This window comes from Miscanthus floridulus, chromosome 18 (assembly GCF_019320115.1).
Source record: "Miscanthus floridulus cultivar M001 chromosome 18, ASM1932011v1, whole genome shotgun sequence".
Lineage (NCBI taxonomy): Eukaryota > Viridiplantae > Streptophyta > Magnoliopsida > Poales > Poaceae > Miscanthus > Miscanthus floridulus.
In genome coordinates, this window is record NC_089597.1 from 125,747,415 (window position 1) to 125,760,990 (window position 13,576).

At 44.5% G+C, this 13,576-nt stretch overlaps 1 protein-coding gene across 2 annotated transcripts; it reads right to left on the reverse strand.

Moving 5' to 3' along the window:
• Window positions 1–879: 879 nt before the first annotated feature.
• LOC136521743 (protein SEMI-ROLLED LEAF 2-like) lies at window positions 880–13,046 on the reverse strand. Of its 2 annotated transcripts, none has more exons than XM_066515515.1 (26): window positions 12,346–13,046; window positions 12,046–12,208; window positions 11,876–11,966; window positions 11,634–11,796; window positions 11,349–11,494; window positions 10,945–11,274; window positions 10,669–10,839; window positions 8,748–8,887; window positions 8,566–8,640; window positions 8,148–8,263; window positions 7,888–8,002; window positions 7,662–7,790; window positions 6,803–6,850; window positions 6,391–6,581; window positions 6,102–6,298; window positions 5,728–6,014; window positions 5,387–5,536; window positions 4,762–5,289; window positions 4,506–4,655; window positions 3,432–3,507; window positions 3,117–3,244; window positions 2,277–2,477; window positions 2,053–2,190; window positions 1,856–1,978; window positions 1,504–1,716; window positions 880–1,395 (listed from the first exon to the last, which is right to left on the reverse strand). In XM_066515515.1, exons 8-26 carry the CDS (start codon window positions 8,847–8,849, stop codon window positions 1,222–1,224), a joined length of 3,141 nt encoding a protein of 1,046 aa, XP_066371612.1. In that variant the 5' UTR covers window positions 8,850–8,887; window positions 10,669–10,839; window positions 10,945–11,274; window positions 11,349–11,494; window positions 11,634–11,796; window positions 11,876–11,966; window positions 12,046–12,208; window positions 12,346–13,046; the 3' UTR covers window positions 880–1,221. The 2 variants fall into 2 exon arrangements, with proteins under 2 accessions (XP_066371612.1, XP_066371611.1); XM_066515514.1 differs by having other exon boundaries at window positions 1,856–1,981.
• Between the last annotated feature and the right edge of the window lie 530 nt (window positions 13,047–13,576).

Consider the following 13,576-nt stretch of genomic DNA (forward strand, 5'->3'; position numbering starts at 1 on the left):
CTCACATTTGAATATTTTATGCAGTAAATCTCAGTGCATGTGAAGCTTGACGAGTCATCTCTCTGCATGTGAGTTCTTGACGAGTCCACCTTCACATAACAAAAATCAAAGGGTGATAGTCTAGTAGTAGTAGTAGATAGAAAAGTAAAAATGGTGGCAAGTCATGGTTTCGTATCCGTACGTACGATTTAGTGGAGACCAACCAGCCTAAACTGGTCAAACAAAATTAGGTGCCTGAAGAAACTGAGAAACAGGCCATGGCTTCTTGGAAGCTGATTATATTAAATTACGAAAAGATTATGCTGGATTGGTTTCATGAAGTCACCCAGGCAGATCAGACGCATGTACGTTAGTCAAAAGCCGCTGCATTATAATGAAGAGAATATCTAGAATACTCCAGATCCATCGAACCAATCGTCAACTGACAATTGGTGATGAATTGATGATGATGAGAGGAAATCAACTGACCTGCAAGTTTCCAGCAGACTTGTTGCTGTCACGTCTCCTAGGCTTCATGGTTTCAACTGATAGTGTGAACAAGATGTGAGATGAAACAGGTTGGCCTGCACTCCAAAGTTTGCAGCAAGCTTTGTGATCACGTCTTCATGGTGCCCCATGACAGCAAGTAGGCTCTGCATATGAATTCCAGAAGGACTAAAAAAATACTAGGGACAACAGAAGAAAGTCACACTCCAGCTACAAGACATGAAGAACATAATGAAATGAGCAATAGGCTGTAGGGTCACATTCAGAATACTGTAATTGTCGATGTGATTTGAAGAACAGCTGCGACGTCGTCAGCTTGCTGACAGGGAGATAAAGATGCCACCCAGGCACGAGCACGACGGCACTCCTGCATTCTTACAGAATGATTGCAAATTCATGACGGAGAATTTCTTCAAACGTCATTTTTCTTCATATATTTCTGCAACATGTTTACATGTACAGTATGATAGAAGGCACTGCTCCCCCCAGTCCCCTCTACACGTTGCATTGGCAAAAACAACAACAGCAGCAAAGAGCCAACCTATACGTACATACATACAGCTATACGTAAAGAATGGGTGTCGAATCCGGTTGAGTCTCTAGCTAAGACCACATACGCGGACAATACCTCTTCCTTTCCTGCAAAATGGAAAATTCGCAGAATCTTCCTTCCCGACTATCTTGAAATAGACATTGTCCATGTAACTGAAAGTCTGGCTGCTGCAAGTTGGACCTCTAACAGCCAGCAGCCCTGAGGAAATTGTCGTATGGGCTCGCCGCCGGTAGCTTCAGAGACTGTTGTTGGAAGTCCTGACCTGGCTGTGCGTTGTCGCCATTAGGCCCGTTCATGTACTGTGGATATCCCTGAAGGCTGTCATCAGCGAATGGGTTCGTGCTATGCGCCCCGGCCTGTTCAGAATTGGACGTTCACGTCAATATCTTGTTTTTGCGCCATGTTCGATTTTAAATGAAATTATTGAGGGTAAATAAATGCCTTGCAAATGGGAGGTACACTACCTGAGGCAACTGCGGGTCTTGGAAAAGGTCCAACTCCATCTGGTTGGGCTGGCTGCTTGGCAGCCCTGCCGCTTGTACGCTTTGCTGGAAGCTCATGAAGGCGGACATTTTCTGCTGTTTCCCGATCGTCAGGGCTTCGCAGTGGCTAGTCATATCCTTGAATCCAATGTCTGCTGACACTACTCCAGCCTGAGGTGCTGGTTCTGCACCAACCTGAAATAAATGACACGGATATAATATAACAAAATTATCATGCCAAGTGAACACAACTTGTAATGCAAGGCAATCTCAACCAGGTCAAGAAGCTGATCGATAAACCAAGGAAAAGCAAGGACGAATGGATTTCTCATACCGTTTCAAGAAGCTGATCGATACTCAGAAGATCTGATGCAGGTACAGAAGATGCGGAAGCTTCTGTGCTTTCTGAAGCTTCCCCAAAAGCATCATGGTCATTCCCCAGGTCAATCAGCAAACCCTGCTAAAAAGAACACATGATTTTAGCATGGAAACTAGGAGATGGATATGTGTCACTGTGCCAGATGTATATACCTCTTGATGGTGACCAGTCTCATGAGACCCTGATGAAGAATTATCAACATGCACTTCAAAGAACTGAGTGCTTGTAGGACACATGTCATCGGGAGTGAAATCACTTAGCAATTGGCTTCTCACATTATGCAATTCCGCCTGCAGAAATAGTAAAGTCATCAGCAGCTGCATGGAACTCGGTCAAAACAATGAAAACAAGATGCGATCAGGAAGGTCAACATTACATCCAGCATATTTGCAATGTTGTTCATGATTGTGGAGACTATGCACTCTCGAGATTGACTTTCTGATAGTTCTATTTCTGAAAGGGACTTCAGTGCATTACTGTTGTCCTCTGGTGATCCATATATTTTTGAAGGATCATCTGAAGAATCCTTGACAGCTGTAAGTCTGCTCTCATCCACCAAATGAAGGAATGGATCGGCCTAAACAAAATAGCAAAGAAATGTGAAATAAGGCGCATGGCATACATGAAGAGTCCTTAGGAGTCAAGATGAAAAAGAAGTACTTTGAAAATCAATACCACTTTCCTTCTTAATTGAAAGGCAGAGCTGCCATTGCGTTAAAAAAAAAATCAATACCACAAAACCTCAGTTTGTTGATCTCCTACAGTAAAATGAAGATGCAATCAAACTCTAATTTGGTATATCAACAAAAATAAATCAGGAGGCTGCCCAGCCTATGCATCATTATTGTGATCAATATGTATAGAACACATTTGTCAATTTAAACTCTAAACCATAGGGCACAGAAGGATAGCAAGGGGCTATAAGACGGAAAAACAAACTTTCCAGGGACAGCTAAACATAAAAAGCTCATGATTTACAAACAAGTAGTAGGGTACATACAAGAGATACTGAGAACAACAAGATCAAGTAACAAGTTTGATTATAAGCTTAATTCTATTTCTGACACTCAAATTGGTACCATAATGCGTTCTTATCACTTCCCAACTAATATTCTATGCCATCATTCTGTACAGTCTTGTTTAGGGAGTTACCCTACCATAATCAAAAGAAAACACAGATAAATAAAATGAGGCTTCAAATTTTGATCTTACATACCGCACGATCATTGATCATTTGTTTACAGATCGGGATGAGTGGCAACACATTGTAAGCTCTTGATGAGAAAATAATCATGGCTGTGGACAGAGTAAACAATGACCGGCGCCGACACGGTTGTAATGAATCTGCAAGGTTAGAAAGGACACAAAAAACAGACAGTTAGAAAGGAAACAAAATTAAAACCACATTTAAGTATATGTAACTTCTGTGCCATCATGTACGATATGAAGCCTATTTCTCATAAGTTACATTATATGGTACACTAAATTCTTATTGACTTCTAACATTTTAAACGGAATTTGACTGTATCACCTGCTTCAGTGAGCGAATAGCTCCTCAAAGAAAATGCAACCTGAAAACTCTGAGTAAGAGCCTCAAATGTTGATGCCTGGAAGAGGAAAGGGAGAAAGCATCAGCAAGTAGGACCTAACAGTTGGAATTTTCTCCCTCCCTCCCTAAGGTCCTTATGTTTTTGTTGAGGAAAAGAAAAGGCATAAGGTGCTAGTAGTTCACTAGAAGAAACAGGAGGAATTTACATAAGAGCTGCTTATGAATGGGCTTAGGGAACATAGTACATATTGAAAATAAGAGAAGTAACAGAACACTAAATTCAGACCTCATGAAACGTATAGACTATAGAGTAACAGAAACTTGTGAAAATATATGATTCCTGGAATATGAGGTTTGTTGCAGCGAATTCTAATGAGCTCTAAAGAAAATTGCAACCCTTTTTGTGTAATACTTCTTAGTTTATACTTTATAGAAGTTCATGATTTGTTCCTCACAGTGTTGTCTAAACTCGCTGAGCAGTTAGCACTACCCAACAAGAATCGAAGGGACCCGTGTGTGTGTGTGTGTGTGTGTGTTGGGGGTGGGGGGGGGGAGGGTGAGAAATAGGGTGGTCCATCATCTTCTCACTGCTCACTTTTTTGTTGGTTTGTTGAATGGAATGGGTTGATCCATCAAAACCACATCCCTCATAAGCACATAATTAGTATATAAGCATGAGGGACCTAAATTTGCATGGACATCTTCTAACTTTAAAATGTGTAGTGCATATTCAAAAAATTGGTCTTTATCAGCATATCTAAGCAAGAAACTTCTGGTGTATCATTGATTTTAGGAGTGCTGTAAAGAAAAGCTACTATATAGATGTTAAAGATTTGGAGGAATAAAATGCAGGATTTACAAGATCCCCTTGTGTTCCCTCCCCCACGCACACACAAACATTTCCAGGTCCAAACAGAACTTGCAATCCTACACAATATAACCTCATCTCCACAAGTAAATGTTGGACTGGGTGACAATTGAATAATTACCAGGTTCCTTCCTTACAAGCAGGTATTGATATCAAGGAAAAGAACACCACATAGAAAGTAGGATTACCTTGGATCCAGAGAACAACAGAAGCAAACTGTAAGTATGAGCAATGGCTTCATAGTTCGCAGGAGTATTTTCAGGGGATGTTGCTTGAGCCCAGATGGATGACAGCAAAAGTGTGATCTGACGGGTACTCAGTTTCACCAACACTGATTCCTGAATGCATTAAGCATAGTGCACAAACAATTATTCATGATAAGAAATCTTTTGTTCAAATGTAGCTAATTATCACTTCATACATTCTGGATAGAATTGATTATACCGTTTCCTCATCTGACTTGTTTGAGGAACTTTGGTCTTCCTTTACAGACATAGAAGGTGCTCTCGAAGCCATTGAAGGACCTCTCAGAGATATTGAGGGAGCTCTGATCGCTACTGAAGGAGCTCTCATGGCCATGGAAGGACCTCTTTTCATGGAAAAATTAGGAACTTTCATGCTACGGCGGCGGCTTTGAGACACGTGAAGGTTTTGACTCTTCGATTGTCCGGTCCCTTCACCAACGCTATGCAAACTATTGTCCTTGCTTTCTCCTTGTGAATTTTCTGAGTACTTGTCCTTTTTCATCTTGTCAAAGATAGCAGCCGAAGAAGAAAATACAGAGACAGCCCTAGAGAGTGTCCTCTGCATGTCATGTTTCTTTGCCTGGCCAGAGGGACTGGCTTGAATCGAAGGGGAAACAGAAGATGGGACTAAGACAATAGCAAATATGCGGTGTGCAGCAACACGAGCTTCATGATCGGGGTGGATCATTGTTAACAGCAACTGATGAAACAGAGCTTCAGGAAACACCTGGCATCAAGTATAGAAGATAGGTTTCAAACCAGAAGAAAGTAATGTTGTCTGGGATTAATTTTAACACTTCAACTCATTTGTTCTAACAGCATACCTTATTCTGATATTGCAAATTTGGCACGGAAGCAATTATTTGAGCTGTGCGATAAACAGCAGCTGCAGTTGATCTAGCTACAACAGGAGTGCTCGCAATGTTTTCTAGCATAACTGCCATCATGTCAAGAACTGGCCCAGCATCAGTCACCTGATCAACACAACAAAGTCTTGATAAGTCTTATATGCATTGTGCGTAGATCATATGAAACTAATCAACATATTATACAGACCAAACTGCAAGGAGGGATCAGTTACAAAATCACATTTACTTAAGTAGCACCATTATATTGTGACATGAAGGTAACATAAAATTTCAGATGGAGAAAATGGCAAATGCACCTTCTTTGACAGCTGAACTAGGCATTCATCTATGCCCTTCCGGAATTTCTCGTTCCATTTTACTAATTCCGTATCTTTGCTGCCAAGAGTAATGTGGAATGTCCTTTTCAAATGCCTCACAAGATCACTTATGGCACCTATAGTTGCTGGTGAAGCGATAGCACTGGATTGTTCTGCAAGGGTAGCTGCCACCTCCACGATGCTAAGCTGCATGTCTGGCTGCTTCAACATTGTCTTGTGCTCAATATGTTTTATCAGCAGTGACAGCATTAAGTGCATATTTTGTCCTACAGAAATCGTTTAAACAACATAAGCAACCACATTACCCGTATACAATATACTTAGACTCATCAACTACAATGCAAAAGTAGCACCTGAGCTTTCTACTAAAAGTTGCATGTCCAACAAGACACACAAAGCAAGTCCATTTTCTGATAACCATGAACTATTGTTACCGAAGTACCGAAACAAACATTCCAAGATGCGGCGGAATGTGGTTGCCTCCCTAGAAAGCTTGGCCATATTGTGCACACAGATTCTGGACCAAAACTTAGGATCCCTGGCATCTTCCCTGCAGCACAGGAGTATGTTTAGGAACCACTTGCTTACTGTATATGAAGAAAAGACAAAGTCAATCAAAGAGTAAAAGTAAGATTATATTACACTGGCAGGTTGACTCCTCCCTTGACATTAACTATGTTCTCCCAAGAGGGAGCCGGAGTGATAATGAAAGGGGAAGGGGGGTGCTCAGCATTCTGGCCTTCCTGCACCAACTGGTTGTCAGCATCATTGGTACTTTGATCATCATTTTGCATCTTCTGAGGTTTGTAGTTTTCCAGTACAACTTGAACAACCTAAAAGATACAATAGAAAACAATCAGAGCTGATGAAACATTTGTAGCTGCAATCTGCTTGCAAAAGTGATAGTTTTAAAGTAACCAAATGAACATAAGCAAGGAACCTTCCTTGCAGTGCCAAATAATGTTTCTTCTTTGGATGTAATCTCAAGATTGACAGGCACATATTAAACAGGGAAGTAACACAAGAAAAAAAAGCTCGCTTTCATAGTACTTACATTGTCAAACTCTGACGAGATATGAGAAAGCTCCCCCATAAACCATACCTGCTCAACAAGAAAACTACATGATATTATGACTGTCAAAGATATTTTTGTTTGAAAATTTTTAATGCTCACTGGTTATGGCATAATAGAACAATAAGAAAAGCAGTAATCTTTAAGACGTCCTCTGCATGCACTGAAATATTTTTTGAAAAGATGACCGGAAGGTCCCGGGTTCGAGTCGCGGTCTCCTCGCATTGCATAGGCGGGGGTAAGGCTTGCCACTGACACCCTTCCCCAAACCCCGCACAGAGCGGGAGCTCTCTGCACTGGGTACGCCCTTTTTTAGATTTAAGTTCTAGATAGCTACTCCCTCCAGTCAAAAACAAAACATGCCATCACCAGGCCAATGTCCAAAACTACATGCATGTGTGACTGGAGGGGGTATGGGAAGTTACAACAATACAAAACCCACCTCCGCCGAACTACATGTTGTCATGCTTAGTTAATAAAGCAGAAATAGGAGCCAAAAATTGCATCAAATAGGATTTGAACTTGGGTGATATAGGCATACATCCACACTCTCACACAACTGAGCTAGGCTTAGTTCATAAGTTATGCATATGAGGTTAGTCAACTCATGAGTACTTATTGCCTTTGAGCTTTCATTGCTTGCATCATAAGAAATGAAGTAAACTGTGAATTAGAGATTTAGAGTTGTGTTGGAAGAATGTTTTAACTTCCTCTTGGAAATAGGAGTATAAAAGTTCTCTTACACTTCGAGTTTTGAACTTCCTATTAATTTATCCAGAACTTTTAGAAAGCCATGCTAACATATGACATCAGTTTGATATGGTGCAATCACAGAACCTACCATAGCTGAAAGAGATTGCAGGGCTGCAGCTCGTAGGGCAGTTGCCCTCTCATCTTCTCCTACTTCTTGGGCTATTTCACACAGTCTTGGGACCAGCCCTTCCAAATTGAACTGATATGTACCATCCACCTGGAATAGACAGACTCAAGATCACCAATAATGGGACATACCTATATATAAACTGAATCCTGCTAACGGACAATGGCATCTACTCCAATAGGAATACCTGATTGACAGCAAAATCAAACAAGGTTTCACACCCAACGATGCGCAAATCGTCCTGCCTCTTTTGGTCTAAAAGAGTGTGTACAATGCTTAATAGGCTACTTGCAAACAGAGGCCTGAATTAAGAAAATAACAATTACATTTTTAACCAGCAAAAGTAATAATAAAGTGTAAGAAGTATCCATTGCAAACCAAATAAAAATATTAACTTCACAGAATCCAGGGCCATATGAGCAAGAGAAACTTGAAAAGAAGACTCACATCTGTTCTCTACAGGAAACAGACAGTCTGCGATATATCAACATCACCACTTTTGCAAAGCCGTACTGCTCACTTCTTAAGTCCCGGTAAATATGTTGCTCCAAGTAAACTGTGATCTGCTCAGATACAAACATGCATAACACGACAAGCTTACTGAGACTGAATTTGACCAAGGAGACAAGGGAACTATACTTGAAACATTAAGTTAGAGGCCTAGAACAATGTCCCATGAGGCATCTCCAGTTTCGAGATAAGCTACAATACTCGATCCTCGATTGCAATTATAATCTGTACTACTACAGTAGCTACAGAGCTAGCAAACTGTTTCTAGCAGCAAGAGCAATTCGCTCAAAAGGTCAGAACCTCTACACCTGGCATGGAAACAACAAAACTCAAATTAGGAAGCAAGGGGGTGAACCTTTGGCACTCGAAGAGGGTTTTTCGAAGCATACTCGCACAACTTCCCAATCCTTCTCTCGTTAGGCTCTTCATCCTGCAACAGAAACAAACATGCTCATTAAATAAATTAATCCGAGACACAGTTCAAGCGTCAATATGCTCACATTTGACAAAGGGAAAACGGATGCAGCATGTCCCGACCTGTGTTTTGGGGAATATTTCAGCAAGGATCTTCTTGTACCGCTTCACGGGCATCCGGGACCGCGTTGTGAGCCCGGGGCAGAAATAGCAGAGTGATACCATCCTATACTTCTATGTACGTTAACAATCGAACAACGTGTCTGTCAGTGCAAATGGCATCGGTGAGAAACACCTCGTGATCCAGATTCCAACAATGAAAACAATAGTGGGTTGATCAAAGGGGGAAAAGACTTCAAAAGGATTTCGGGTGAATCTGTGAAAACTGAACCAGCAAACGATGATCAAATTAAAGCAGACAGACAGTGTGATTTAAACTGAAGGCAACCGCACACAAATGAAACCAAAACTGAAACCATCCAGAAACTTGCAAAACTGATAACAGCATTCGACGATCAATCGGCGTCGACGCAAAGAGAAACCAAAACTGAGGACACGATCGATCACCCGCAAACCATCCAAGGATCCCCATCATCAGCACACACACCAGAATCGACACAACGGCGGGTGAAGCGTGGCATACAATGCGAGCATTACATTTCTACGTGGCGCCTGCCGGCCGGCGAGTTGGTCGGTCGGATCGAGCTGCCGTGGCAACGGGGGTCAGGCGGGGCCGGATCGGGGAATGCGGGACGGCTGCGTCCGCGCCGGTGGTCGTCCTCCGCTCCTCCGCCTCCGACCAGGAGAGACGCGACGCGCGCCGGGGTGGGGGGTGGAGGTGGGGCGGTGGGGCGGGCGGGGAGGGAGGGACGGAGAGAGGCACGCACGCGCGCACGCCCCCACGGTTATTCGCGACGCGGCTTTGCCCTCGGTGGCGCGGTGACAGCGGGGGTTGGGTGGGTAGTCGGGATGGGAGGGGATGGAGCGAGGGAGGGGGGTGGGGGCGTCCCGCCGTCCGCTCGTGCGTGCGGCCCGGCCGGGGCTCCAGGATCGCCGGGCGCGACTTCCGCCATCCTCGGCGGCGAGAAAGGCATCAGGCCCACCCTCCAGATTTAGGCAGCAACCCGTGCGTGTTTGCGCGTGCCAGCAGACCGGCAGTTGCCTCAGCCCTCAGCCTATATATCTATACCGAGGACGTGAGCAGTACTTGTATAGCACCCTGTGCTAACACCACGATGTCATTTCAGAGGTGCACATGAAAACTTAAATTTTATATATATACACATTAATCTAAAAGTCAGGCTTGGTACTGTTGATGAAACTTGAAATTTATATATACGCATTATAATCATATAAACAATTCTACGCTTCCTCTGATTCCGAATCAGATAGTGAAAATGTCACTGAGCGCCTTTCACTGTTGATAAAACTTGATGATGACAACCTTGCAGTGAAGACTACCTCAAGTTGCCCAGCAGCAGAACGGCCTCCACTTTCAGTAAAAGTACAAAACAGGTCAAACATTCTGTAAAAAATAGTATATTGCTCATGCTAACGATACGGCCTAGAAATATATAAAATCAAATGACTTTAGACAATTCCAGCAATGTACATAATTAATAAAAATTACCTTGCAAAAAAAATTACAGAACCTTCACTCCAGATCGCTAACTAATGAACAACATTTGAGACATGTAGCAATGATATGATCTTCAGTGAAGTAAAACTACATTGTACATATACATACTGGAAAAGCTGCAAATGGCCATCATTTGTCTTGTAACCTTGGTAATGGGTGGCGCTCAGAAATAACAAGACATCATAGGACAATAGACAATGCTCAGAAATAAGAAGCCACATACAACAGATAATGCTCAGGAATAGTGCTTCAATTTAGAAAGAATAGAAAATTATGGAGAATATAGCAAGACATCATGCAGCTCAGATATCCATCAACACATCCTATAATGGAGAATATAATTGGATTTGATGCATATGAGAACAAATTATGGAGCTAAGATATGCACTTCTTAGATGATCATACCTTCTAAAGATTTTGCAACACCAGAAAAATTCTTGGCCACCAACATGTGCAGATCCTCTCCTGCCCAGATTGGGTGTATGCCTATGTTGATGTCAAGACTGACAGCAGCACCAAGAGCTTGAAGCACACTAATCCCAGCGTTTGTGCTGAGAACAATACTCTTTTCAATATCTTGTAGATGTAGAGATGAATACAGGAACTCCAAGGATCAGTAATCACCTAGACTGATATAGTAAAATTATAATAATGCGTTGTTTAGACAAATACAATGGATACCTGTTCTTCTATTTGTTTTGGCCCTGACAGATGGATACTCGGTTGTGAGGAAAGGCCGTTCATTTCCTTCCTTATGATCTGGTGTGCGCTCCCGAGATTTTGGGAACCATGAATCCAGCAACCTATCCATGAAAGACTACTGATTTTGATCACTTGCAAAATTGAAGCAACGAACCATCCTGCAAGAAAGCTGAAAGCTTACCTTTCTGGATGGAAAAAAAAAGCAAACGGCAGCAAAGCTACACTTATCTTGATTCTTGACAGAAAGTGAAGGTTCAACTTCCATTGACGCGTGCTAGCCAACCTCTGAATGCTTGGGTCTTGGGAGTTCTGAATACAACAACATTAAGTGTGCAGTTTTTCACCAATAGTTGTCTCCATATTCACTCCATATGCACCATAACCTCTCATGGACACAGCACCAGTGTTGGCTGATATTGCTAACCTGTTACCAACTAAAAACTTGTCTTCAAGCTTTGCTCCAGTCACCATGGCATTTCCCAAAAAGGTCACAGACAGACCGGCACGTCCCTAAGTTTGACCAACCAGCCTGCAAACAAATTTTTCATGAAAGCACGTCAGATATAAAACAGCACCAGGAAATCTGTTCCAATGTAGTCCGTAGAAAACTGAACATAGAGTAGGAACTGGAAAATCTTCAGACAGAAATGAATCAAGAAGCACATTACCCTGCTCGGGGATCTCTAACTACTATTCTTTGCAGACTCCTCATAGTTTCAATGTTGTGAGCATATACATCCTAGACCAGAGTCTGCTAAAGATGAAACTGCATTCATGTCACCTCAAAAATCTGAAGTCAGACACTCTTACCAATATCCCAGGGTTCAGCTCCTGAAAAAAAACCAAAAAAAATCAGCATGGTAGATGTACAGAGAGTTATCAGTTCACCGCTTGTCAACAATGGATAAACCTTGAGAGCTCGGACTGTTTGAGCAGAATGGCCACTTCCACCATCAGGAAGGTCATCCCGATCAACACTTGTCAGCACGACGTAGTCTACTCTGCAAAGGATGTTATCTGTCAGATAATTTGCAGCATAGTCATCATCTTCAACGTGTTTATAACTGACAGAGATCATACCCCCAACTCGCGACTGCCATGGCTGTCTTCAGAGGCTCTAGGACATCCGGTGGGGGAGGCTCCAGAATCGACATCCCCGGGTGCAGGTGTCGCCGAGGAGCATGATCGTCGCGGTCGCAATGCCATCCCCTTCTCCGCCGGCCCCGCCACCTCCATTCCAACACTGCACACCATCACCGTCAATTCATCAAAACGAAATGAAACCAAAATCCCACAGCTGAAGTACTGAACCTGCACGACAGCCTAGAATGCGTCGAATCTGAATCCTACATATCGATTTGCAGTTTGATTCAGCCCTACCTCTCCGATGTTTGGGCACTGGGCCTCGACGTAGACGGTGTTGAGCTTGAGCTCCCCGAGTGACTCCCTCAGCCTCGCCCTCGCGCACTTCTCTCCTTGCGCCCCGCCAGACGCCACAGCCACGCCGGCTTCTGCACCTCCGGGTCAGCCCAGCAAGAGCCCAACCCAGAGATTTCGCCGCCAACCTTGGTGTGATGCAGGAGAAGGAGAATCGCGGGCGAACCTGCAGTGTGTCGTGGGGGAGCTGCCACCCATGGTGCTGCGCCATGGAGGTTGCACGCTGCAGCAAAAACGGAAGGAGGCGGCCCCCTCGACGGATGCGGCGTCGACGGGGACGCGGAAGGGGCAACGCAGATGCTGATGCCGGCGAAAGCGTTGGTGTGGTCGTCGCCTCGTCCTCGCGGGTCTTGGCCGCGCCCCGACGGTAGCGCCCCCGACGACCGCGCCCCGACGGCAGCGCTCCCGGCGGCCGCGCCCCTGCAGGCAGCGCCCCCGGCGGCTGCGCCATCGGCCAAGGACGCCGGGGAGAGGGAGTATTGCGGGCGGTGGACGGGGGCCGGCGGTCGGCGGTCGGCGGTCGGCGGTCGGTGCCGCCCGCCCTGGATTTGTTCCCTGGCGGCAGTCTGTGTGGCAGAGGAGAGGAAGAGTCGACGCCGGGGAGAGGGAGAGTGGCCTCGGGGAGAGGGAGAGTCGGCGTCGGGGAGAGAGCGCGTCGCACGTCCGCGCGGGGTGTGCGCGGGACGGAATGAGGATGAGTGATGAGGGTTTGGTCGAAGGAATCTCATCCGTCGGATTTGAGTGAGCGAGAGAAAGAAGAGGTCAGAATGGATCTCGTCTCTTCGTTTCAAAATCGGGCTGGCTTTGGATGTTTTTTTTTTAAAGTAGGATAGTTCGCGACTGTGGTGGACAATTTTTTAGGTGGTTTTAGGAAAATTCACAACTGGTGCATTATTAGGCTATCTCCAACAAAGCAACCCAAACCCAAAATGCAGCGTGCACAGTGTATTTAGGTAAACAAAAACCTCTCCAACTGAAGACCCAAGGAGGCTACGCATTTTGCGCCCCTGCTGCACCGAAACGCAAAAAAACGTCCTCGTTGAACGACGACGCAAACCTCTGGCGTGCCCGTAGCGGTGGGCCCCGCAGCGTGGAGCAGCGGGCGGCGAGGCGAGCGGCGTGGAGCGGCCGACCCCTCCTCCTCCCTGGTCGACGCGCGGTGGCCTCCCCCTCC